At 45.0% G+C, this 26,054-nt stretch overlaps 1 protein-coding gene across 1 annotated transcript in view; it reads left to right on the plus strand.

The window, feature by feature from the left end:
- Positions 1-22,839, plus strand: part of CNR2 (cannabinoid receptor 2) — a 49,878-nt gene extending 27,039 nt beyond the window's left edge. Inside the window, exon 2 of the mRNA XM_081225635.1 lies at positions 21,599-22,839. Within this exon, the coding sequence (XP_081081761.1) occupies positions 21,599-22,726 (1,128 nt within the window). The 3' untranslated portion in view covers positions 22,727-22,839. The remainder of the gene's footprint in view (positions 1-21,598) is intronic.
- The last annotated feature ends 3,215 nt before the right edge of the window (positions 22,840-26,054 follow it).

Consider the following 26,054-nt stretch of genomic DNA (forward strand, 5'->3'; position numbering starts at 1 on the left):
CACCTTGTTGCATCTATTAATCTTACCTCACTTTTTGGCTGCGTTGGGTCTTCATTGCTGCGCATGGACTTTCTCTAGTTGCATTGAGCGGGGGCTACTCTTCGTTGCGGTGCGCGGGCTTCTCATTGCTGTGGCTTCTCTTGTTGCAGAGCACAGGCTCTAGGCACGCGGCTTTCAGTAGTTGTGGCCCATGGGTCTAGTTTAGTTGCTCCATGGCATGTGGGATCTTCCCGGACCAGGGCTCGAACCCGTGTTCCCTGCGTTGGCAGGTGGATTCTTAACCACTGCGCCGCCAGGGAAATCCCTATTCATTCTTATTAAAGCACATTCAATAAGACTCTGAGTCCCCATCCTCCTGAACTGGTCAGTAACTGAACCTCACTCAGTGTGTACGGAGCCTCCCCCGCCCCCACCCCTGCCTTCAAGCATCACACATCAACTCTTAGGGTCACCTGCCGAGCACAGAGTGAGAGAAGCCACCCAGGCTCCTCCTTTGGTGAATGCCCCTTGTCCAAATGGGTTGGATCCTCTGAAGTCCAGCCTGGAGCCTGGATTCTTTGCTAAGGCTCGAATCCCCTGTGTCTTGGGTCCACCCTCAGGGTGTGCCACCTGGCAACTTTCCCCAGAGGTCCCACCATCTCCCCAAGGCACTTCCAGGCCAGAGCCCAGGTCCCCAACGCTCAAGGACCCATGACCTCTGGTCCCCTCCCTGTGTGGGGCCATCTCTCCTCTCTCCTCGGCTTTGGATCACAGATGCAGGCTCTTCTCTCCCCACCCACCTGGGACACCAGCTTAACCTTCTTAGGTTTTTCACAAAGGACAGGAAGAAGGGCTGTCTTCAAACAGCTTCTGCTTTCCACCCCACCCCTGCGCAAAGTCCCTGAGCCGGGAGACACCAAGGGCACTCTGAAGGGAGACAGGCTGTCCTACCCTACAGAGAAGGAAAACCAAGGCTCAAAGGCAATGGGTACTCGCTCAAGGTCACATGGCCGAGGAAGAGAGGAGCCAGCGTTGGGTCCTGCTCTGCGGGCTCCAAAGCTTGTGCTGTCAATCACCGAATCCTGTGGAAGACCCAAGTCTCCCTCACCAATTAGTCAGGTGGCCCTGGCTGAGCCACATCACCTTTCTCAACCTCAGTCTCTTCAACTCTAAATATGAAGCTATGGTAGCATTACCTACCTGTCTCAAAGGGGTGCTTGTTTATTTTCTGAAGTTAACATTTACTGAGCTTTCTAGCACAATATGCTGGAACTCTGCTAGCCCTGAAGACTCACCTCTTTCAATCCTCACAGCAGCCTGTGGGGGAGATGATATCACTACCCACATTTGAGAGTTGAGAAACTGAAGCTGACACGGCTTAAGACCTTGCTCAAGTTCACACAGCTGGTCACGTGGCAAAGCCAAGACCCAAACCCTGGTCTGCCTGAATCCAGAATCATGGTACATTGTGGTGAGAATCAAACAGGAAAACAGTTGTGGAAAGTGCCTCATAAGCAGTAAGGTGCAATGCAGGCTCCAGGGTCAGCCCTCTTCCAGCAGAAAAGGACAAGACCCTTATTCCCTATTCCCACCGTATCCTGGAGAGATAGGGTCCACAGAGCATGGGGTGTGTCCTGCCCCCACCCCCATGCAGCGAAGACCCCAAAGGAAATAAAATAGCAGACCCGGGCAGATCAATGGGGTAGGTCAGGTGGGGAGGATCCTCCCCAGTGTCATTAGACCCAGGCGTGGGAAGGAAAGCTGTGGGTATCCCATCCAAATCGGGAGGATGTTTGTGGGACCTCGGGCAGAAGTGACAACATGGGTGAGTTGGGCGTCCTGTGGGTTTTGCTGCTTCTCTTCTCCTCCCCCACCTGCTCCCACCCGCACAGGGGAAGCCCCTGATCTGCTCACCCAGTGAGTCAGAAGCAGCCCCTCCCACCAAAGTCCCCCTGCCTTCCTCTCTGGGGATTGCGGCCACCCCAGAGTTCCTCTTTGAGAATCACAGCTGCATTCACAGTGTTGCCTCTGTCAGAGTTCAATGAGTCCATCCTTTATGTGTCTCCGTGGATCTGCCTGGATCCTGGGGAATCTGATGGAGCCAAAAGCAGGAGACGGGAGCCTGCTGAGGACCACGGGGGAGTGAGGTGCTTCATGGACCTTCTCTAAGTTGTCACATAATACCTACTGGACAGATGAGGTCACCAAGGCTCAGACACAGCAGGTAAATGGCAAAGACAAGAGTCAAGCCTGGGTCTGTCTTTCCACTACTTTCCACCAGCTCTTCCCAACAGGGAAGAAGGTGTTCTAGAAGGTTCACATTACTAAAATGTTTCCATTTTTTGAAAAATTAGTGAATAATTATTTTGCCATTTAAAAGGTATTTTTCTCAGGGTGAGAGCTTCTTAAGATACATGAGAATCGGGAATTTCCTGGTGGTCCAGTGGTTAAGACTTGGCACTCTCACTGCCAGGGTCCTGGGTTCGATCCCTGGTTGGGGAACTAAGATCCTGCAAGCCACATGGCGCAGCCAAAAAATTTTTTTTTTAATAAAATAAAATAAATGGAAGAATCAAAAGCAGCAGTCAGTGGTGATCAAACAAACAATAACCTCATGACTCCCAACCAGGCTGTTCATCATTTGGTCACTGGAGTGGCCTTGGCTGACACAAGGTTTTACATTGGTCTTATTCTTAATCTTATGTTGCTTAATTTATACCTTTAATGAACCAATGATTAAAGAAAGGAATCAAAGGGAACTCTGAGGTCGAATACACAAGGAAATAGGAGAAGGAAGATGATGACTCCTCCGCAGATAAGTCTCAAGATTTATCTTTTGCATTTATCTGATCAAATTCCTTATATAGACTGTCATAAAAATTCTTGTGAGTTACAAAATTTCAGAGATTATTAAAAAGAGAAAATAGGGCTTCCCTGGTGGCGCAGTGGTTGAGAGCCCACCCGCCGATGCAGGGGACACGGGTTCGTGCCCCGGTTCGGGAAGATCCCACGTGCCGCAGAGGGGCTGGGCCCAGGAGCCTGCGCGTCCGGAGCATGTGCTCCGCAGCGGGAGAGGCCACAATGGTGAGAGGCCTGCGTACCGCAAAAAAAAAAAAAAAAAAAGAGAGAGAAAATAATATGTACTCTTTCTTTCCCTGTGTTGGGCATAAAGGTAATCTATACCTGCAAGGCATATGCAGAGAGCTGCTTGCAAATAGGGACCTGAGAGCTATTTTATCTTACCATACAACAAACATAAAGTTCTCTTTTAAAGTACAAATCAGATTTTTAAAAAATTAACTTATTTAATTTATTTATTTTTGGTTGTGTTGGGTCTTCGTTGCTGTGCGCGGGCTTTCTCTAGTTGAGGCGAGCGAGGGCTACCCTTCATTGTGGTGCACGGGCTTCTCATTGTGGTAGTTTCTCTTTGTTTCAGAGCATGGACTCTAGACGCGCAGTCTTCAGTAGTTGTGGCACGTGGGCTCAGTAGTTGTGGTGCACAGGCTTTGTTGCTCCGCGGCATGTGGAATCTTCCCAGACCAGGGATCAAACCCAAACCCCCTGCATCGGCAGGCAGATTCTTAACCACTGTGCCACCAGGGAAGCCCAACAAATCAGACTTTTAAGCATCAAATCCAAGAATGCAAACCCCCAGCTTATGAAAGTGATCTCGCAGGGCTTGCGGGATCTTAGTTCCCCGACCAGCAATTGAACCTGGGCCCCCGGCAGTGAGAGCACTGAGTCCTACCCACTGGACCACCAGGGAATTCCCCATTTCATTCTATTTTAATGTCTATTTGGTTCCCCCATAAAACATCACTTTAAAATTTGTTCAGCAGCCATGCATTTTCTTCTATCATGAATTTAAAGCAAATCAAGCACATATGCCACTGTAAGGTGGGGAGAAGTCAAAATTTGTTTTTATATATTATGCATATAATTTAAATAAAATAAATGTTAGGGAAATTTTGGAAATAATACACTTAATAAAAATAGTACTCTTGATGGGCTTCCCTGGTGGCTCAGTGGTTAAGAATCTGCCTACCAATGCAGGGGACGCAGGTTCATGCCCTGGTCCGGGAAGATCCCACATGCCATGGAGCAGCTCAGCCTGTGAGCCACAACTACTGAGCCCATGCACCTACAGCCTGCACTCCGCAACGAGAAGAGCCACAGCAACGAGAAGCCCGCGTAACCCAACGCAGAGTAGCCCCCGCTTGCCGCAACAAAGACCCAACCCAGCCAAAAATAAATTAATTAATTAATTTTAAAAAATAGCACATTTGACTTAAAAACACTTCCTTTTTCATGGACCATAGAAAATTATGATATAGCCCAAATAATTCTCATGGGGGTTTGTAAAATTATATTTTACTGTGAAATAGTTCCTGAGTCAGGAGAGATGAGAGATGGTCGAGTCCAACCATCTCATTCTATTTTATTTTACTCTTTAAATTTTGGATATGATCCTTAAGTAATCTGGCAGAGAAAATGTACACAAAAAACAATAAACATAATAGCTAACGTTTATGAGGATCTATTAAGTGCCAGCCAGGCACTGTGTTATGCGTTTTCTACATGCCGCCCACCCCATTCACTCCTCACAACCGCCCTGAGGGGAGATAATTTCATTATCCCCATTTTACAGATGAGGACACTGAGGCTCAGGATAGTGAGGTAATTTGCCCAAGAGCCCACAGATTTAATAAGGGGGCAGAATCAGAACTCACAATTGTGACTCAAGGCTGCCTCTTAAACTTCTAACTATTCCCTTCTTATTCTGAGCTGATCCTTACCTGCTCACCACCTCTCTTCACAGAAGCAGGAGATAGAAATCCAGGTTACCTTGCAAGTGGGTATACTGAAGGAATCAGTATTGCTGGATCTGATCCCATATCCTAGGCCAGAAATGGTAATGTGCTTTCTTCCTCACGGTCACGGAGGCCAGAAGCCAGACAGATCCTCAAACACACGTGAATTCATTCTATCACAAAAGGCTATCGTGGAACTTGCATGAGGGTCAACTCCACAGATGTCTGGCGTCTCCTTATCTGTCCATGGCCTGAATGCCCACACTAGGTTTAATTTAGCATCAGCCGCTGTCCAGCTGTCCCTGTGACCCTCCAGGCACTCTGTCAACACTCACATCTTAGCAGCCTGCAGCCCTACGACTCAGCCTCTTTACTGATGCCAGTTCCCTCAGTTATACAAGGGGAGTCATACCACTTCCCTCATTGGCTTGTCGTGTGGAATATATGAGTTAATGTGTAAAGGGCATAGCATGGAGTCTGGCCCACAGTATACAGTAAGTGCTCATTCAGTGTCACTTTCTGTCTTTGTCATGAGCACTGGTGTGTTTCAAGAGCTGAGCCTCCAGGGCTCTGCGCATCATCACCCCACCACTCCTGCCTCTGCTCGGGGACCAGCCCAAATTGTAACCGCCACCCCCACTGCTGCAACCCTAGAAACAACCAGAATCAAGATTAGGGAGGGACCCCACCGTTTGCGATCTGGCCAAGCCAGGAAGAGGCAGAGCAGCCTGCAAGGAAACCGCAGGGGATTCAGAATACCTACCACGCAGTTAACCTTTTCCTACTCTGCTATACAGAGGAGCCACCATGAAAAGTCCTCAGCATCCTTTAACGGCCTCTCTGCCCCCCCCACCCCATTACAACGCTTTGCTTGTCCTACAGAGAGCACTTCATGGGCGGAGGGGGCTGACCAGCCACTTATAGGTGTAATTTTAACAGTTTTACAATGCTCCTAAACCCACCTGCTCCCCCCGCCATGCTTCCCATTGACTCCTGACCAAGCTTCCACCAGCAGCAAGTACCCCCAGGGGGAGGGGGAGCCAGAGACTCTTATCGGGCATTTACACTTTAATGACTGAGTTCCTAAAATTTTCTGTAGTAGGTTTTCTTTGAAAGAGGAGGATAGGAACTTCCCTGGTGGTGCACTGGTTAAGAATCTGCCTGCCAGTGCAGGGGATGCGGGTTTGATCCCTGGTCCGGGAAGATCCCACATGCCGCGGAGCAACTAAGCCCGTGCGCCACAACTACTGAGCCCGCGTGCTGCAACTACTGAAGCCCACACGCCTAGAGCCCGTGCTCCACAACAAGAAAAGCCACCGCCATGAGAAGCCTGCGCACCGCAACAAAGAGTAGCCCCCACTCGCCTCAACTAGAGAAAGCCCGTGCACAGCAACGAAGACCCAACGCAGCCCAAAATAAATAAATAAAATAAATAAATGTATTAAAAGAACAAAAAAGAAAGAGGAGGATAGGCCTTTAGTTCCTATTATCAAGATGAAGATAACAGCACAGAATCAGAGTGAAGCCCTGAATCGTAGAGATGCTCCCTGCAGGGGAAGAACTAAGACACGTGTCTTCAGACAGCACGTCGAGGTGCCCATCTGGAGGCTCCAAACCCTGGGATCTGCGAAAGCAGGAAACAGGGAAGCCTATGTACTTACAGTATTTCAAGAACCGTGCCCCCCAAAGGATAGAGGTCCCCAGGAGAAAGCTTCAGGATCTGACTGAGCAGGAGGTATGAGGGTGATGGGCCTGGGCCTAGGTTCAAATTGGGCTTTACCCTCTGTATGACCTCGGGCAAGTCACTTCATTCCCGTGTGCTTCTATCTCCTCGTCTGTAAAAAGGAGACATGAGAATAGCACCACCTTCCCCTCCTCGTTGTGAGGAGTAACTGAGTTTACATGCAAAGCCCAGTGCTTGGCACACAGCAAGCCATTGTCATTAAGGTACAGTCCCCCCTACCCTGCGAGCCCCCTCTCGCCCATATATTCAAGGCGGGCAGGTCAGGCTCTAAAAGGCTTTTCCTGTGTCCTCTTGCCACAGAACTTTGAGAGTCACTTTTGAAATGTTAAGCCAGGCATGCCCTTCCTGCTGATGTATATTCTATCAGCCCGTCTTTTCCCCCGTAAATCGATCAGTTGTGTCTACTTTGAGAATCTTGAAGAAGGTAGCCCTCCCTGAGGATTTTCACAAGTGTCACAGAACTCCTTCAACCAATTCACCAGACAAATATTCCTTGAGCAGCTGCCATGGGCCAGGCAGCGTTCTAGGCCCCTGAGACGCAGCAGGGAACAAAACAGACAATGAGCCCCGGATCTCTTGGAGCTGACCTGTCAATGCCTTGGCAGCTAATGGTGGTGCTGGAGGCCCTGGTTAGAGGAAGTGGTCCAAGGAGGAAAGGAGGAAAAGGAGACCAGGGAAGAGACTGTTGCCCAGACTGTGAGAAAGACCCCCATCCCCCTCCATCCAGGCCGGCCTGCCGTCCATGGACTGGGCCTGGCACCAGCCGTAGCAGAACAGCCTGGCTTTGGGTTCTGATTCTGCCGCCTACAAGCTGTGTGACCCTGGGCAAATCCATTCAGCAGAACCTCACTTTCCTGATCTCTAAGATAGTGAGAATAAAGCATTTCTATCTGCAAGAGCAGTTTGCAGGATAAAGGAGAGAGTGCAGGTAAAATGCCTCCTGTCGTGCCTGCCACAAAGGAAGCACAGGAGACAGTGAAAAATTCATTTTCCTCATACGTTTTAACCACAACGACACATTATAACAGACCGAATGCAGAAGCAGAGATGAGAATCCAGCTGCCTGACAATAAAGATATCTGCCCCCCAAAATTATTTTCATTAAAAACATGTTATTTCTATTAACATGTAACAGTTTTTTTGTTGTTGTTGTTGGTTTTGGTTTTTTTTTTTTGCGGTACGCGGGCCTCTCACTGTTGTGGCCTCTCCCGTTGCGGAGCACAGGCTCCGGACGCGCAGGCTCAGCGGCCATGGCTCACGGGCCCAGCCGCTCCGCGGCGTGTGGGATCTCCCCGGACCGGGGCATGAACCCGTGTCCCCTGCATTGGCAGGCGGACTCTCAACCACTGTGCCACCAGGGAAGCCCAACATGTAACAGTTTTATTAAATATTGTTTCTAAGTTGTCAGTTTTGTTTTCTACCCAGTAGGTGTTGAAAGATGTAACCTGCAAGGAAAGCCCTTTAGGATCTGGGTCACTTTTTGAGATGGTAAAGGGGTGCTGAGCCCATGAAGTTTGAGAACTGCTGCTCCAGGCGTTCTCACTGTTAGCTCTTTTCCAACCTGACAAATCCCCGCACCCACTCCCCGCCTCCGCCCTGCCCCGGCCCTGCCCCAGCCCGCCCCAGTTGTGTGCAGTTAATTGTACAACTCAAAATGGAAGGACCAAGTTGGAAGGGTTTTGAGACCTCATCTGGTGCAGATGGACATTCTGAGGAGGGGACCGTTTTGCCTGAGGTTCCCAGGCATCAGTTCCACCTAAAATTGGAACTGGAATCCAGACTCCTATCTCCTTGGCCCAGGGCTCTCCTCGTAATTGCAGGCTGTCGGGTACTGACTTCTTACCGCAGCCTGGTTAATAATCCATCAGGCTCCCAGGCATATTGTCAGTTTCCTGTTCACTCAGCTCCAAAAGTCCTGACTGGAAACAGGATCTTCTCCCTCTGCTCACCCCCTCTCTCCTGCCTTTTGCCTTCCTCCTTGACCACACCCCTGCCCTCACACCAGCCCAAGGGCATAGCAGACATGGCATTGTCACTCTCATTTGTTGCCAACTAACAAAGAACTTGAGAAAGTGAGGAGAGGGACTTCCCTGGCAGTCCAGTTGTTAAGACTCTGTGCTTCCACTGCAGAGGGAGCGGGTTCCATCCCCGGTCAGGGAACCAAGATCCTGCATGCCACGTGGCATAGCAAAAAAAAAAAAAAAAAAATCTGAGGAGAAAGCTACAATATGTGTACATATTATATATACATATATAATCTGCCATCAGTGGTGGCCTGTGTACCAGGCACTATACTAAGCATGATGCTATCCCAGCTAGTCCTCGTGCTTCACCACCAATGAAATGTGTGCTATATGTTATTCCCATTTTACAGATGAGGAAACTGAGGAAAAGAAGTGAATGAAGTAAGTGACTTTATCCAAGGGCACAAAACTAATACTTGGCTGAGCCAGGACCGGAAATCAGCCTGACTGGCAAATCCATGGGGGTCAGTACTTCACCAGGCTGATGGGGACAGGACTAAAATCTACTCCAGCTAATAGTAGCAATGGAGGCATGACTGAGTGAAACTGGTCAGAAGAGGAAAAAGACAAAAAGAGAAAAGAGATGTGATTTGACCCTGGGACTAAAGACAAAAGATTGCCTGTGTCTGGCGTCACCTGGGCAGTGTCATGCATTAGATCCTGTCCCTTTATCAACTTGACTTTGTCATAACATAAAGGCTCAAGTCCTGGCTTGGCCTGCCACTTGCTGTGAACTGGAGGCAAGTGACTTGCGCTCTCTAAACCCATTTGCTCAAGGAATGCTACCTGCTTCATATAATAGCCATGAGCCCTTCCCTGCTGTGCAAACTGTCAAGTATGATGTGAATGTGGGCCTTATGAGTCTATTCTCTGAAAGGGAAGTTGCTGGAGTATAAGGTAGTTGAAAAGAAGAAGAAGATATTTGAAAAGACTCGACAAAACTGTCCTGTGGGCAGATTTCAGGTTTGTTAATTTACCGTGTAATGGTTTGGAGGTAAAGAATGTAAAGCAATAGGATGGGACCCTGGGTCTTCAGAGGAATGAACAAGAGCACAGGTTCCTGACGCCCCCAGCCAGTCTCTTAGCAACCCTGTACCCCAATTTCCGCATTTATGAAATGTTGAAAATAATAATATCAGGTTTAAATGAGATACTGAAGAGAAAGTGCTAGTGCAATGCCAAGCGCCCATCACCACTATCCTCCAATCTTCTTTTCAGATGGCAGTATGGAGGCAACAGAGAGTAAGTGACTTCTCCATAGAATTAACCAGTGCCAGCGCCAGGTTCAAACCCTGAGTATCTGCTTCCTAACTTGGGACACTTTTCTTTCTACTATATTGCACACACGTTCTGTCGTTCAATTAGGCGGCCAAGCTACTACTTAATTGTTTTAAATAATTATTTCATCTGCACATCGAGAATGCTGGTATTACAGGGAAAATATTTTTGCAACTCAGAAGTAAACTTGTGAACAGTTAAAAAAAAAAAAAGAATTCAGGTATTAATTTCCCCAGTTACAGATGAAGAAACTGAGGCTCAGAGAGTTTGAGTAACTTGCCCCTAGGTCACACAGCCCATCAGTGGCAGAGCTGGGATTTGAATCCTGCAATGCTTCATTCCAAAGACGTGGCATTTAACCTTTGCTACAGTGGAAAGAGGATTCAGGCATCATTTAGCTCAATTCCTCCTGGGAGAGAGGCTGGAGATGATACAGGTTAATGAGGAAGGAAGGTCCAGGGAGAATGAGTGTCCAGACAGCAGGTGGTGACCCCACAGGCCCCTGGGCGGGAATGATGAATGGTGAGTAGACAACAGACTTGGGACAAAATCCTTCAGCCCCACAAGGCAGATTCATGGGGACTGGGTTTCTTTGATGACCAACAGACATTTGAGAAAGGAGTTGTAGAGGAGACCTCAATGATGATCTTTTGCCCCAACTCTGTAAAATACAAACTCTTTCCTAAAAGCACTGGAGGTGGCCTATGTTATGAATTAGGGCAGTGGAAATAAAAGTGAAGCACTAGAGAGACTTCTCTGGTGGTCCAGTGGCTAAGACTGCACACTCCCAATGCAGGGGGCCCGTGTTCGATTCCTCGTCAGGGAACTAGATCCCACATGCCGCAACTAAAGATTCCGCACGCTGCAACTACAGATTCCACATGCCGCAACGAGATCCCAAGTGCCAAAACAAATATCCGAAACAGCCAAATAAATATTGATAGATAGATATATTTTTAATTAAAAAAAAGAAAAAGAAAAACACTAGAAACTACTAAAAGGAACAATAAGTGAATGAGGAACCAACCTTGAATGACCCAGCACTGCTGGTTTGTACTGCATTTAGCTCTGAGCTTCCTGGCAGCTGAGGGAAAAGGAAACACGAAAGTTTGTCTGAAGAAACCCGCTTTTTTCCTAACAGACATCTGTTCATTCATTTATTCAATAAGTTGATTTGAAGATATTTAAGAGCCTACTTTTTGCCAGGCCCTGTGCCCAAGGGCTGGAAATCCAGGAGGAAAGTACTAGAGAAATCAGTTTGGGAAATAACCCCTTTGGCAGCCCTTTGCATCTCTCCTCTAAGGCAATTTCTATACTCTGCCTCGCATCGATAACCTTCTCCTGCGGCTCATATCACTGGAGAAATTTTAAGTTCCTTCTTCCACGTGCTGGCCCACCTCCCCTGCCAAATTCATTTTAGGAATGACTATCCTGGCGCTCTGTTTATAAGGTTAAGGATCCTGGACAGTTGCCAACCTTCTAGTTAACTCTCTGCTTTCGACCTGCTGCTTGTGGTTCCCGCCTCTTTCCGGAAGTCTGGATCTGTGGGCCAGGAACACTATGGTGAGAAGCTCACAGTGAGACTTAGGGCGCGGGAGGACTGGGACAGATGGACAATGTCTGCCATGACTTGGGAATGGGGAGTGGTGGCTTGGGGGCCATCAAATTGCCTTGCTTATGTGGGCTGAGTTCCATCTCCATAGGGCTGCTTAGCTTAGCTCGGGCCCTTCATCAGAAGATCTCCACCAAGAGTCTACTGGGGGCTCTTTTTGGTGTGAGGGGGAGTAGAACACAAAGATGCCACCACTCCCTGACCCAGATTCTACGCTCAAAATCAGAAGCTCACAGTCCAGGGAGCAATATGAGGAAAAGACACAAATAAGGGAAGGTAGACAGTGATCCATGCATTAGGACTCAATGAGTTTCATCCTCATAGACAGGTAAGGAGAAACCAGAGAATACTTCCTGGAGGAGGTGGCTTTTGATATAGAGCCTGAAAAACTAAATAAGATTTGGGCAAAGGAACATAGCCCACGGCCCAAAACTCCAGAAAACTTTCTTGCAACTGCAACCAAGTGCTACCAAGCACGGAGGGGAACTAGGAGAAGAAAGAAGGAAGGAAGGCCCCACGACACCCTTCCTATGGCTGAACATAGCACCAAGAGCCCTGCTGGGAAGCAAGTCAAGAGCCTCAACTTGGTCTATTACTAATGGATCATTCATGCAGGTCAAACAGGTTTTTTTTTGGTTTTGGTTTTGGTTTTTTAATGTGATGGTCTGGACTTCATGGTGGTAAAGTGACCACTGAGGATGAGTGAAGAGCTTTCTATATGCCTAAGTTCTCAGACGACAGTTGGACAAGACCAGCACAGAATCCTGTAAGAATCCTATAAACTAATTCTACTGAGTATGTCCTGCCATTCATTAGACACATACTGTAAGCCACCATTCATTTCATAAATTTCTATCACTTGATTGCGCAACAGTGTGATATGGGTAGTATCCCTCCTAGTTTACAGATGGATGAAACAGAGGCTCAGATAGGTGAAGTTACTTGCCCAAGATCACACAGCCCACAAGGTACAGAGCTGGATTTGAATCCAGGGCTGGTTGAATCCAAGGAGGTCTGGTTGCCAAGCCTGTGACATTGTGATCCAACATGGTGAGTTTCCCAGAGGAGACCTAAGACGTGACCCAGGCAACCCACTTGCTTTAAAGATGAGAAAAGAAAGACCCAGACAGGAGAAAGGACCTGCCCAAAGTCACTCAGTGGCAGAACAGGGACTGGAACCCAGGCCTCCCCACTCCCAGTAAGAGATAAATATGATGGCTCCCGGTCTCAGCTTCTCACTGCACTTGTAGCGGCCACGATCAAAGGGCCAGCTCCTTCTCACTCACACATGGTCCCCAGTGCCTCTGGGCTTTCAACACAGCAGTACAGAGGGGCCAGCTGTGACCATGGCATGCTTTCCCTTCACACTTTCAGTTCGGGTCAGTAAAAGCCCCAGGCGCACCTTTTCCTGAGCAGCTTCCCGGCGCTCAAGGTGCCCTTCGCAGACACTCAGCAGGAGTCAGGGCTCCAGGTCCTGGACACCCACTGCAGCATGGACGTGCTCTCTGGGGAAAGAGTGTCACGTAGTTTGGGGGTTTGGCATTTTTCTTAGGCGGGAAAAGCACTTGGTTGTTTGCTTCTCTTTTAATACTACATTTGTACGATGTCAGGTCTCAAAATGTTTTTGCACGCATCAGTGGTTCCTAATATTTGGAACTCCACTGACACGCTGATTAAAAAAAAAAAATGAACCTTTTCCTCCTAACAAACGCACAGACATGAAGTCTTACCTACACTTTGAAAGGAGTGGTACCTCATCACAGCCTCCCCCTGGACCTGGTTAAAGAGCCATGGGGGAGATTGCCAGCCAATTTGGTTTTCCCAAGGAGAATCGGACAGGTCTTGTCATTGTCATTTCACAATGAGAAGAGGGGCTCAGAAAGCTGAAGGGACTTGCCCAAAGTCACATGACAAGCCATGCAGAGGTGGAACTGGAACAACAAGCACTGAGTCTCTCTCTGCGCCGGGCATTCAGACCAGTCCTTGCCAGGAGGAAGGTTCATCTAGAAGCCAGAAGCTCTGACTCCAAAAGGGATTTCTATCTGCTCAGAGGGAAGGCAGACAGGGATCTGGGTTTCCTGTTGCTCTGTGCATCCTGTTGTCGGATGTTTTCTTGTTAGGACCTCCATCCAAATGCCTGCATTTCCTGGCCTTACTTAATTTGGACAATAACCATAGGTTGGTGGCCACACCAGGCCTGGGTGAGGCACAAATACAAGCCACCACCACCCTGGCATCCCTCTTCTAGGCTGGACTCTGCGTGGGGTAAGCCATTCTCTGATGGTGGGGGGCTGTTTTCTAAGGGAAATATGGCAAGAGAGTTGGAGGGGGATGGGACTGGGGCTGCAGGGGTGCAGGGAGGAAGCTTTCAGAAGTGGGATGGTGGATATGGGAGCTGAGAAAGGCTTACACTGTCTCTTATTCATGTCCAGGGCTGAGAACTTGGCTGGCACCATTTCCTATCTCACTCTGGGGTGGCCTTGGCAACATTCAGCAAAGGGCATCCATCTCAGGGAAACACCCCTTTTCAGCTTTTCGAAATCGGGTCACTTCTATGCTTACAGCACGAGGGTTTTGATTGTGGTTTGGGGGATGTGAAATCTAGTTCCAGCTCTGCTGCTGATTTGTTGGGTGATCTTAGAAAATTACATCACCACCCTTAGACTGTTTCCTTGATGGAAAAATGACAGAGGTGGATTTGATGAGAGGTTTTCAATCTGTTCCTTGGAGCCTGAGGGCTCCACAGAGGAATCTGGGCTGCCTGGAAGAGAGGACAATAGGTGACATGAATTCAGATTTATGAATAGGTGTTCCATTGATGGTAAAAAGCATTCTGCTCTCTTAAAATTTAAAAAACACTGGATTATAAGAGCTGCCACTTATTAAGCTCATATAATGCTCCAGGCACATTACTGTCAACAACCTCACTCTAAGCAGGTTGAATTATCCCATTTGAAGATGCTCCTAATAATAATAATAATAATAACAATAATAAGCACTTCCATATGTTATATTAATTTACTGAAATCCTCACAAAAACCCATTTTACAGATGAGAAATGGGAAAACAGAGGCATTAGGTATCTTGAACAAGGTCACCAGGCTAGGATTTGAACCTACCCTATGTGCTCCCCTCCCCCGCCAACACTCTTACTTGGGATCTACACATTGGCAACAGCCCCTTTCCATCCAAATGGGTTTCATTCATTAAGCAGTTTTTGTTGTTTGTTTGTTTGTTTTGGCCCCCGCTGTGGCTTGTGGGATCTTAGTTCCCCAACCAGGGATTGAACCTGGGCCCTCAGTAGTGAAAACGCAGAGTCCTAACCACTGGAATTCCCCATTAAGCAGTTTTTTAGCACCAACTAGGTAGCAGGCATTGTGCAAGGCACAGAAGACCCAGAAATAATGAAGGCTCAATCCCTGACCTTGACAAGCTGTGTGCCCTCCTCCAAGTAGTTTAATGTCTCTGAGCCTCCATTATCTATGAAATAACAATAACCACAATTCCTATATCAGAGATTGTGTGGATTACTTTAGATTGTGGCTGAGAAAAAATATTTTGTAGAAGTTAAATTGCATACAAATATTGGTTGGTGCAGTTTTCAGCCTGGTTGGAGAAAAGACTAATCAGAACTGGTTATAATATATACAGAGTAAGTCTAGGAACTTGGTGTGTGACTGCGGGATCCTGGAAGCTTTCACTGGGCGAAAGACGAGTCCAGAAAAAAGATGAGCCAGGGAAAGGAACCCCTGGGGCAAAGGTGCAAGAAAGCAGAACTATCTGAGGAATGGTGAGGCAACCAGTTGAGCCCAACTGGGGTTCCCTACAGCAGCTGCAAAGGAATACTTCTGACCTTGCTGTCACCAGACAGTACAGCACGTTGGGGTTGGCTAGCGCTGTCCCATGAGCCCCTTGTCATTTAAAATGTTCTAGTAGCCACAATAAAAAATAAATAAATAGTGGGATAGGGAGGGTTGGAGGGAGACGCAAGAGGGAGGAGATATGGGGATATATGTATATGTATAGCTGATTCACTTTGTTATAAAGCAGAAACTAACACACCATTGTAAAGCAATTATATCCCAATAAAGATGTTAAAATAAATAAGTAAATAAATAAATAAAAAGAAACGGGCCAAAAAAAAAAAAAAAGAAATGGGTGAAATAAATGTTTTTATTTAGCCCAATATATCGACTGGTAATTAATATAAAAACATTACTAATGAGCTATGTTACCTTCTTTTTTCCATACTGTCTTTGAAATCTGGTGTGTATTTTACACTCAAGGCATATCTCCATTCAGACTAACCACATTTATGGTGCAGGTATAGACAGAACTGGAGTTGAACCCCAGTTCTCAACTCTTAAATAACTAGGTCATCCTGAGCAGGTTTCAAATTAAGAACAGTTCAGTGAAGTGTCGAGCTCTCTTCTAAATATATTTTATGTATTAATTCACTTAATCCTTATAACATGAATTATCTATAATGGTGGGTTACCATCATTATCCCCATTTTATAGATAAGGAAATGGAGTAAAGGGAGCCCAGAGAGCTTATCATTCCTAAACCTTCTTCCGCTCTAAAATGAGCACAAGCACACCCACCCTGGAAGTTACTGTGAGGGGAGACTTGAAACTGCAGCGAAGGTCTTCTCACCCGGACACACCAGGAAACCACTGCTCGGGAACCACAGACCTCGCTTGTCCCAACTCCCACTCCCTGATAACCTCTAGCAAGACCGGAAGTAGGGTGAGGAGAGGGAGGCCCTCACCATGGGCACAAAATTTAAATAGGTGCCAAAAAATTATAATAAATTCTGTTTTGAGTGTAAATAAAATATTTAAACTTTATAAAATAGTGTTGTGAGTTTTAATGACCTACTTTTCCATTTTTCAATAATAACTACTTTTTAGTGTTTTATTGTTTAATGTTTTGAGGGGGAAAAAAAAAGCCAGTAAAGAATACAGGGAGGGCTTCCCTGGTGGCGCAGTGGTTGAGAGTCTGCCTGCCGATGGAGGAGACACGGGTTCGTGCCCCGGTCTGGGAAGATCCCACATGCCGCGGAGCGGCTAGGCCCGTGGGCCATGGCTGCTGGGCCTGCGCATCCGGAGCCTGTGCTCCGCAGCGGGAGAGGCCACAACAGTTAGAGGCTGCGTACCGCAAAAAAAAAAAAAAAAAAAATACAGGGAAATGTCTACATAGAGGAACACATTTTTTCCCTTTGCCTCAGGCAAGACATTATAACAAATTCTGTTTTGAGTGTAAATAAAATATTTAAACCTTATAAAATACTGCACTCCTCCTGCTTCTCTAGTTCCTCTGCCACTGTCCACGAGTTCTCTTCTCTTTGTCTACTCTATAAATCCTCTACATTCTCCTAAGGGATTGGACTTTTGGCTCAATGGTGTGATGTTAACATTTATCCTTGTTGACACATATAGTTCTAGTTCATTTTTTACTGTTTCATTTATTTCTGTGTATGGATGTACTATAATTTATCTATGCATTTTGCAATTGATGGACTTTTGTTGGTGGTGGTGATGGTGGTTTTCTTTTGCTATTTCAAAAATGCTGATTGTACATGTCTCCTTGGGCACATTTTCAGGAGTGGAATTGGTGCACCTCAGGGCAGTGGCTCATCTTCAACTTCACTAGATTTTGCCAAACTGCCCTCCACAGTGTTTGCCCCAACTTACACCCCCGTCATAGTGCTGACCGTTCGCACTCGATATTGTCAGATTCATCTTTTTGCTGATCTGATGGGAGTGAAACTTGCCTTTCTGTGGATGCTATTGAGGTTAAACATCTTTTTAAAGGATTATTGACCATTTCTCTTTCATGCCTGATATTTTTCTTATTTGTAGGTTCTCTCCTTCATCTTAAGTAATCTTGCCTGAGGTTTGTCTGTTTTATGATCTTTTCAAAGAACTAGTTTTGGTCTTTGTCAGGGCTTCTTATTCTCTGTTGTTTAACCATGTCATCAATTTCTGCTCTTATTATTTCTGCCTTCTGCCTTCTTTGTATTTTTGCTGTTGCTCTTTTTCTAATTTCATGAGTTGGATGTTTAGCTCATGAGTCTTTTTTCTTTTCTAATATGAGCATGTAGGTCTATAAATTTCCCTTTCAGTACTACTCAGATGCATCCCACTCATTTTTTTTTTTTTTTTTTTTTTTTTTTTTTTTGCGGTACGCGGGCTTCTCACTGCCGTGGCCTCTCCCGTTGCGGAGCACAGGCTCCGGACACGCAGGCTCAGCGGCCATGGCTCACCGGCCCCCACTCATTTTAATATGTTATAATTCTAAGAATTTTCTAACTTCCTTTATGATTTTTTGGCTCAGGAATTATTCAGGTGCTTCAAACCTGTGAAGTTTGTTAGTTATATTTTTTAAGTTCTTGATTTCTAAATAAATTGTGCTGTGGTCAGAGAACATGGTTTGTATGTTACAGATTATTTAAAGTTTGTTGCAATTTACTTTTCACCTAAGACAAGACCAGTTTTGGTAAATGTCCACATTTGCTTGAAAACAATGAGTATTCTCTAATTATTAGGTGCTGAGTTCCATATATGACTATTAGATCAAACTTATTAATTGCATGTTCAAATCTTATATATCATATTAATTAGCATATTGTCTGCTTAATTTATTAACTTCTGAGAGAGGAATGCTAAAACTCGCTGACTATTCAATTTCACTTCAATTCCACAAATATTTGTTGAGTATCTACTATGTACCAAAAACTATTCTAAACCCTTATATCAGTGAACAAAACAGTCAGTTCCTTGACCTTATGGAACTTAAATTCTAGTGGAACAGATAATAAACAATAAAGATTATGTAGGGTAAATTATATGTTAGAAGGTGATTAGTGATATGGAAAAAATAAAATATAGAGCAGAGTAAGGGGGACCAGAAGAGCAGGAGGGTGGGGTGAGCTACAGTTTTAAATAAGATGATAGGGTAGATGTCTTTGAAAAGGCAAAATTTGAGCCACAACTTGAAGAAGGTGAGATTGACCCATGCATAGAAAAGAGTGTTCTGGAAGAGGGAACAACTACTGCAAAGGCCCCGTGGTGGGGGGGGGGGCGGGGGAGAGTACCCATTAGTAAGCCAGTGTGGCTAAAGCTAGTTGACCAAGGGAAGCATGGTTAGTAGGGAGGTCAGAGAGTCAATGGGGCCGGAACACACACAGCCTTCTAGGCCACTGTTAGTACTTTAGCTTTTACACTGAATGGAATGGGTGCTGTGTGGGGTTTGGGACAGAGGAGTGACATATTTGAAAAGGATCTGACATATTTGAAAAGGATCACCTTGGCTGTTGTACTGAAATTAGACAGACCTGGTTAAAAGCAGGGAGTCAGTTAGGAAGCTATTGTAGTAAACCAAGTAAGAGATTATGCCTGATTTTTAAAAGCCTAAATTAGATCAATACCTTTACTCACTTCCTAAATAAAGCTTCAACTCTATTCATTTCTCTTGGCTTGTGTTACTGTCATTCACAATTTTACTTCCACTTTGTTTTTATACCCTCCAAATCAGTCTCAGTCATCATTATTATTATTATTGTTGCTTTATACATATTTTTTATTTACTCATACATTTATCAATTTATTTGTTCACAATTCCTGCTTGCCTTTCTGTTCTTCCCTCTGTGAAGAATTTCCTTCTTCTAATGGCATATGCTTTAGACTTCCTTCAGTGAGAGTCTGTTAGTTGACAATTCTACTAGTATTTCTTTATTTTGAGTGATAGTGTAGCTTTTTTCCCTCTATCTTCTGGCTATTATTACTGTTATTGGAAAATCTGCTTTTAAATTTAATTGTGATTCCTTTGCCTTTTCTCTCTGATTGTTTTAAAGTTTTTCTTTGTCTTTGGTATTCTGAAGTTTTATTATGCTATATGTGAGTGTGGAATTCTTTTTCTGTTTGTTTGGTTTTTGCTGGTGGGTTGGTTTTGTTTTTGGCCCCGCCATGTGGCTTGTGGGATCTTAGTTCCCCGACCAGGGATCGAACCAAGGCCCTGGCAGTGCAAGCACCAAGTCCTAACCACTGGACCACCAGGGAATTCCCATTGGTTTGTTTTTAAAATTCTGTTCAACACACGACTATATATAAAATAGATAAATAACAAAATCCTACTGTATAGCACAGGGAACTATATTCAATATCTTGTAATAACCTATAATGGAAAAGAATCTGAAAAAGTATATATATATATATATATATATATATATATATATATATATATATAAACTGAATCACTTTGCTGTACACCTGAAACTAACACAACATTGTAAATCAACTATACTTCAGTTAAAAAAAAATTATGCTCGAAGTTCACTGTGATTTCTGAATCTGAGGAGTCATGTCCAGGAGAATTCTGGGCAATTCTCCACTAGCATCTCTTTGAATATGGCCTCCCCAATGCCCACCACCAATTCTATTCTTCCCTTCTGAAACTCCAGTTAGATATATTTTAAACCTTCTCTTTCAATCCTTCCTGTCTCTTAACCTCTCTTTCATATTTCCCATCTCTCTATCTCCTTGTGCTGCATTTTGAGAAGTTTCCTCAGATCCACCTTCTAGATCAAAGCTTTTCAGCTAGTCTCTTCTGCTCTTTAACCTACCCTTAGGGTTACTATTTTCAATGACTTCATTTTTCACTTCCAGAAACTCTACTTGATTCTTTTTCAAATCTGCCTAGTCTCTCATTAGGTAATTATGGTTTTGATACCTTATTGTTTAATCATATTAAACATATTCGGACTTCCCTGGCAGTCCAGTGGTTAAGGCTCCGTGCTTCCAATGCAGGGGGCGTGCGTTCAATCCCTGGTCAGAACTAAGATTCCACATGCTGTGCAGCCAAAACAAACAAACAAACAAAAAAAAAAAGCTTATAAACATATTCTATAACATAAACCCAAGAATTATATGAATTCTTGGAAGTCTAATTCTACTGTCTGACATTTCTGCTAACTCTTGTTCATGTTTCCTTGTGCATTTTGTAATTTTGCATCGTGAGCTCAAATTCCATGGGCCTTTATATGTGGAAATCTTGTGTGACCTGGATACGAGAGTATATCCCTCTAGAGAAACTCAGAGTTTGCTTTCTAATAATGTCCCATACAATATTTGGGTGCCCTGTTTGTTTTTCTCAATATTTAGGACATTCTTATACTAAGAATGATTCATTTATCTGACATTCAAATTTATCTGGACTCATATAGTTTATCTGGCAAATCTACTGGTGTGAAACCCAAGTCTTGTCTCCCATCCCTAAATAGTTGTTAAAACTTCAGCATCTTACTTACCAACACTGGCAAACAAAACAAAATAAAACATCAATGCAAAAAACCCTCCACCATATCACTCTGGATTCCATTTTTTCTTGGTTTTGATTTACTCTCAGTTTTTGACCCTTGGAGATTTCCTTACTTTCAAAGGGAAGTCTTAGGTGTAGTTTTCTGGGTTTTTTAAAAAGACCAAAAAAGGCAGGTCACTTTTATTTTATTTCTTATTTTATTTTATTGAGGTATAATTGACATGTAACATTATATTAGTTTCAGGTATACAACATAATGATTTGATATTTGTATATACTGTGAAATGATCACCACAGTAAGTCATTAACATTCATTATCACACATAGCTGCAAATTAATTTTCTTATGATGAGAACTTTTAAGATCTATTCTCTTAGCAACTTTCAAATACAATATTAGTAACTATAGTCACCATGTTGTATGTACATTCCCAAGACTTATTTATTTTATAATTGGAAGCTTGTACCTTTGACTACCTTTACCCATTTCACCCCCCGACCCCAACCCCTACATCTGGCAACCACCAATCTCTTCTCTGTATCTATGAATTAGTTTTTTTTTTTTTAGTTCCACATGTAAGTGAGATAATATGGTTTGCAGGTCGCTTCTGCTTCTTGAATTCCCACATGCCTCTCCTAAGGCAACCAGTACAGACCTAGCACCCCACTAGGATGAAGAAAGGGTAAAATAGAGAGAAACCAATATAAATCGCTGTTTCAACATATGATCCATCGCACAGGTAAAGTGTTGGGTTAGAGTCAGTGATTGTATGTGGTCATTATTGCGCGGATTGAAAAAGAACTCATTTCTTCTTCTCATTGTACTACAGCAAAGGCTTCTTGGTACGCCCGGCAGAAGCCGAGGGACCCAACCCATGGAGACATGCTGGAAGATACAGGCAGCCAATGGCTCCATTGATGGCTTGGATTTCAATCCCATGGAGGATTACATGATCCTGAGCGGTTCCCAAAAGATAGCTATTGCGGTGCTGTGCACCTCTCTGGGCCTACTAAGCGCCCTGGAGAATCTGGTGGTGCTCTACCTGATCCTGTCCTCACACCGGCTCCACAGGAAGCCCTCGTACCTGTTCATTGGCAGCTTGGCTGGGGCTGACTTTCTGGCCAGTGTGGTCTTTGCCTTCAACTTTGTAAATTTCCACGTCTTCCATGGCGTTGATTCCAAAGCTGTCTTCCTGGTGAAGATTGGCAGCGTGACTATGACCTTCACGGCCTCTGTAGGCAGCCTGCTGCTGACTGCCATTGACCGCTACCTCTGTCTGCGCTACCCACCTACATACAAAGCCCTACTCACCCGTGGGAGGGCACTGGTGACCCTGGGCATCATGTGGGTCCTCTCAGCATTGGTTTCGTCTCTGCCTCTCATGGGATGGACTTGCTGTCCCAGGTCCTGCTCTGAGCTTTTCCCCCTGATCCCCAATGACTATCTGCTGGGCTGGCTCCTGTTCATTGCTGTCCTCTTCTCTGGCATCATCTATACCTATGCGCATGTCCTCTGGAAGGCCCATCAGCATGTAGACAGCTTGGCTGAGCACCGGGACAGGCAAGTGCTCGGAATGGCCCGGATGAGGCTGGATGTGCGGTTGGCCAAGACCTTGGGGGTGCTGCTGGCTGTGCTCTTCATATGCTGGTTCCCGGTACTGACCCTCATGGTCTACAGCCTGGCCACCACTCTAAGCAAACAGGTCAAGAAGGTCTTCGCCTTCTGCTCCTTGCTCTGCCTTGTCAACTCCATGGTCAACCCCATCATCTACGCCCTGCGGAGTGGAGAGATCCGCTCCGCCGCCCACCACCGCTTGGCCCACTGGAAGAAGTGCCTGAGGGGCCTCGGGCCTGAAGGAAAAGAAGAGGTCCCGAGGTCCTCAGTCACTGAGACAGAGGTTGATGTGAAAATCACCCCAGGGCCAGATTCCAGAGAGCTGTACTGCTCTAATCACTAATGAGGTCACTTTCACAATTTTAAATAAGCCAAGTCAGAAATCATTTCAATCCCTGGAGGAGAGTGTCTTTGATCCTCTCATCTTACTTGAACCAGACCCAGCGGCCTGGACACTTACCCTTTTTCACTGAGTGTTGGCACTGACCCCTGGAGGGTAACCTGGCCACGCCTCTCTGCACACAGTCTGTTGGGTAGCCAGGCCCTGTGAGGGGTGGCAAGGTGGGCAGGAGGCAGGAGGCCTGGGACAGGCTCATTGCAGGTCAGGACAACCTTCCCAACAAGACGGCTTGGTGCCTGCATTCTCTAGAGACCACGGGAGCCAAGCGGAGCCTTCAGGCTCAGCAGTAAAGGACCTGGAGGAAATCTGGGAAGAATGGATCACTCTCCTGGGATCTCAGGATGGCTGGCTATCCCTTCTTCCTGTTTAATTGTTGGGTCCACCATGGTTCTAGAGCTATGAAAGGCCCTACCTGCAGGTCACCCTTTCCCACAGAGGACCAAGAACTGCAATGCAATGAGGACCTAGGATGTTGATCCACCTCTTGCAGAGATAACTGACAAGCCTCCAGTTCAGGGCATCTTATTATTAGGGCACCGGCCCTCTCTGACACCCTGATAATCCCCGCTCACAACCATTGTGTCCTCCTAGGTATGCGGGGAATACAGAGGAGACTGGGATCGCTTGAGATGCAGATTGGTTTTGTGAAGACCTATTTGATGGTACCACTGGAAGCAGGCAGTGTCCCAGTCTAACCCAGCTCCAAAAAAAAGGAAGCTATTCACAGAGATTTTATAAATCCCCAAATTGTTCCTGGTCATCCCTCAATCCAGCCCCTTTGTCTCTTCCACCCCCATGCCCTATAATGAATAATAAACAGAGCAAGTGGGAGGAGGGGGAAATTCCCTTACTATGTGCCAGGTATGGTGCTGACATCCTACAGTCCATCATCTCCAGCAAGGATTCAGCCCCATACTTTTGGAGATCCCAGGACACCCATATCTTACATATCAGGGAGGCTAGGTTCCTACCAAAGGGGCTTAAAGCAGTAGGCAAGAGAAACCGTTGATGGTGAGGAGGACTGCAGAGGAATTCTAATGCAATTATTTGGAGCTACAGATGGAATAAAAGGAAAGATATTGATGAAACATGTCTTCATTTAATACTTACAAGACAAGGTGTTCACTATTCATTCATTCATCCACTCATCTCACAAATATGTGCCAGGCTCTGTGCTAGGTCCTGGATGTCCAGCCATAAATGAGACTCTACCCCTGTCTAATGGAGCTCACATTCTACATCTGGTGGGAAGAGAGCCAAGAAAGAAAGAAAGAAGATGATTACTGGTGGTACAATGAAAGAAATCGTCAGGGTCATGGAATAGAGATTAACTGAGGTAATATTAGGTAAGGTAGAACTACTGTGTGCTCTGGTCATAAGAGTCAACTGGCTTTTACTGAGGTTTTACTATGTGCCAAGCTCTGGGCTATGTGGTTTTAAATGAGGGATCTCACTTAGTCTTCACAGTAACCTGATGAAGAGGGCTTGATATCCTCATTTTACAGGTGAGGAAATCTCTGAGAGGCAAAATCACTTGCCTGACGTCACACTGCTAACATGTACCCAAAGCTGGGGTTTTCAACCCAGTTCTGTTTGATTCCTAAGCCTCTTTACCACTAACCTCCTGGCCTAGTTCAGTCAAATTCTGCTCAATTAGGATAGTAATAATAAATAAGTCTATAAATAATAATGACTTCAATAATAATAAGTCTAACAGTGATAAATATGTATAAAGTATAAGGGATAATATGACTTAATAGGTCCAATAATAATATTAGACTTTTGTAACATCAGATTTCTGCACACTTATGATAATAACTCATCATTATTTCTCAACATACCTCATTTTATGCCCTGTATTAAACTTCCTGCAACAATTTTCCACAAACTGAGTGGCTTATAACAACAGAAATTTATTCTTTCACAGGTCTGGACTCTAGAAAATCAAGGTGTTAGCAAGGCCATGCTCTCTCCAAAGTTGCAAGGGGAGGATCCTTCCTTGCTTTTTCCAACTTCTGGCAGCTCCTGGTGTTCCTTGGCTTGTGGCAACATAACTCCTATCTCTGCCTCCATCTTCACATGACCTTTCCCCACCCTTTATCTCCAGGTATCTTTTTTTTTTTAATTGAGGTATAGCTGATTTACAATGTTATATTAGTTTCAGGTATAAAACATAGTGATTCAACATTTTTATAGACTATACTCCATTTATGTATTATAAATATTGGCTATATTCCCTGTGCTGTACAATATATCCTTGTAGCTTATTTATTTTATGCATAGTAGTTTGTACCTCTTAACACCCACCCCTATCTTGCCCCTCCCCCTTCTCTCTCCCCACCGGTAACCACTAGTTTGTTCTCAATATCTGTGAGCCTGTTTTTGTTTTATTATGTTCATTCATTTGTTTTATTTTTCTAGAGTCCACATATAAATGATAACATACACTATTTGTGGTTCTCTGTCTGACTTATTTCACTTAGCATAATGCCCTCCAGGTCCATCCATATTGTTGTACATGGCAGGAATTTATTCTTTTTTAATGACTGAGTAGTATTCCATTTCATATATATATATATATATATATATATATATATATATATATATATATATATATATATATATATATATGTATGTATGTATATCACATCCTCTTTATCCATTCCTCCCTTGATGGGCACTTACGTTGCTTCCATATCTTGGCTGTTATAAGTAATGCTACTATGAACATTGGGATTCATGTATCTTTTCGAATTAGTGTTTTCATTTTCTTTGGATATATGCCCAGGAGTGGAATTGCTGTATCATATGGTAGCTCTATTTTTAGTTTTCTGAGGAACCTCCATACTGTTTTCCATAGTGGATGCACCAATTTACATTCCCACCATCAGCGTACAAGGGTTCCTTTTTCTCCACATCCTTGCCAACATTTGTTGTTTGTGTTCTTTTTGATGATGGTCATCCTGACTGGTGTGAGGCAATATCTCATTGTGGTTTTGATTTGCATTTCTCTAATAATTAGCAATGTTGAGCATCTTTTCATGTGCCTGATGGCCATGTGTATGTCTTCTTTGGAAAAAATGTCTATTCAGGTCTTCTGACCTTTTTTTTTTTTTTTTTTTTTTTTTGCGGTACGCGGGCCTCTCACTGCCGTGGCCTCTTCCGTTGCGGAGCACAGGCTCCGGACGCGCAGGCTCAGCGGCCATGGCTCACGGGCCCAGCCGCTCCGTGGCACGTGGGATCCTCCCGGACCGGGGCACGAACCCGTGTC

The sequence above is a fragment of the Mesoplodon bidens genome, assembly GCF_964165515.1.
Source record: "Mesoplodon bidens genome assembly, chromosome: 2".
Classification (NCBI taxonomy): domain Eukaryota; kingdom Metazoa; phylum Chordata; class Mammalia; order Artiodactyla; family Ziphiidae; genus Mesoplodon; species Mesoplodon bidens.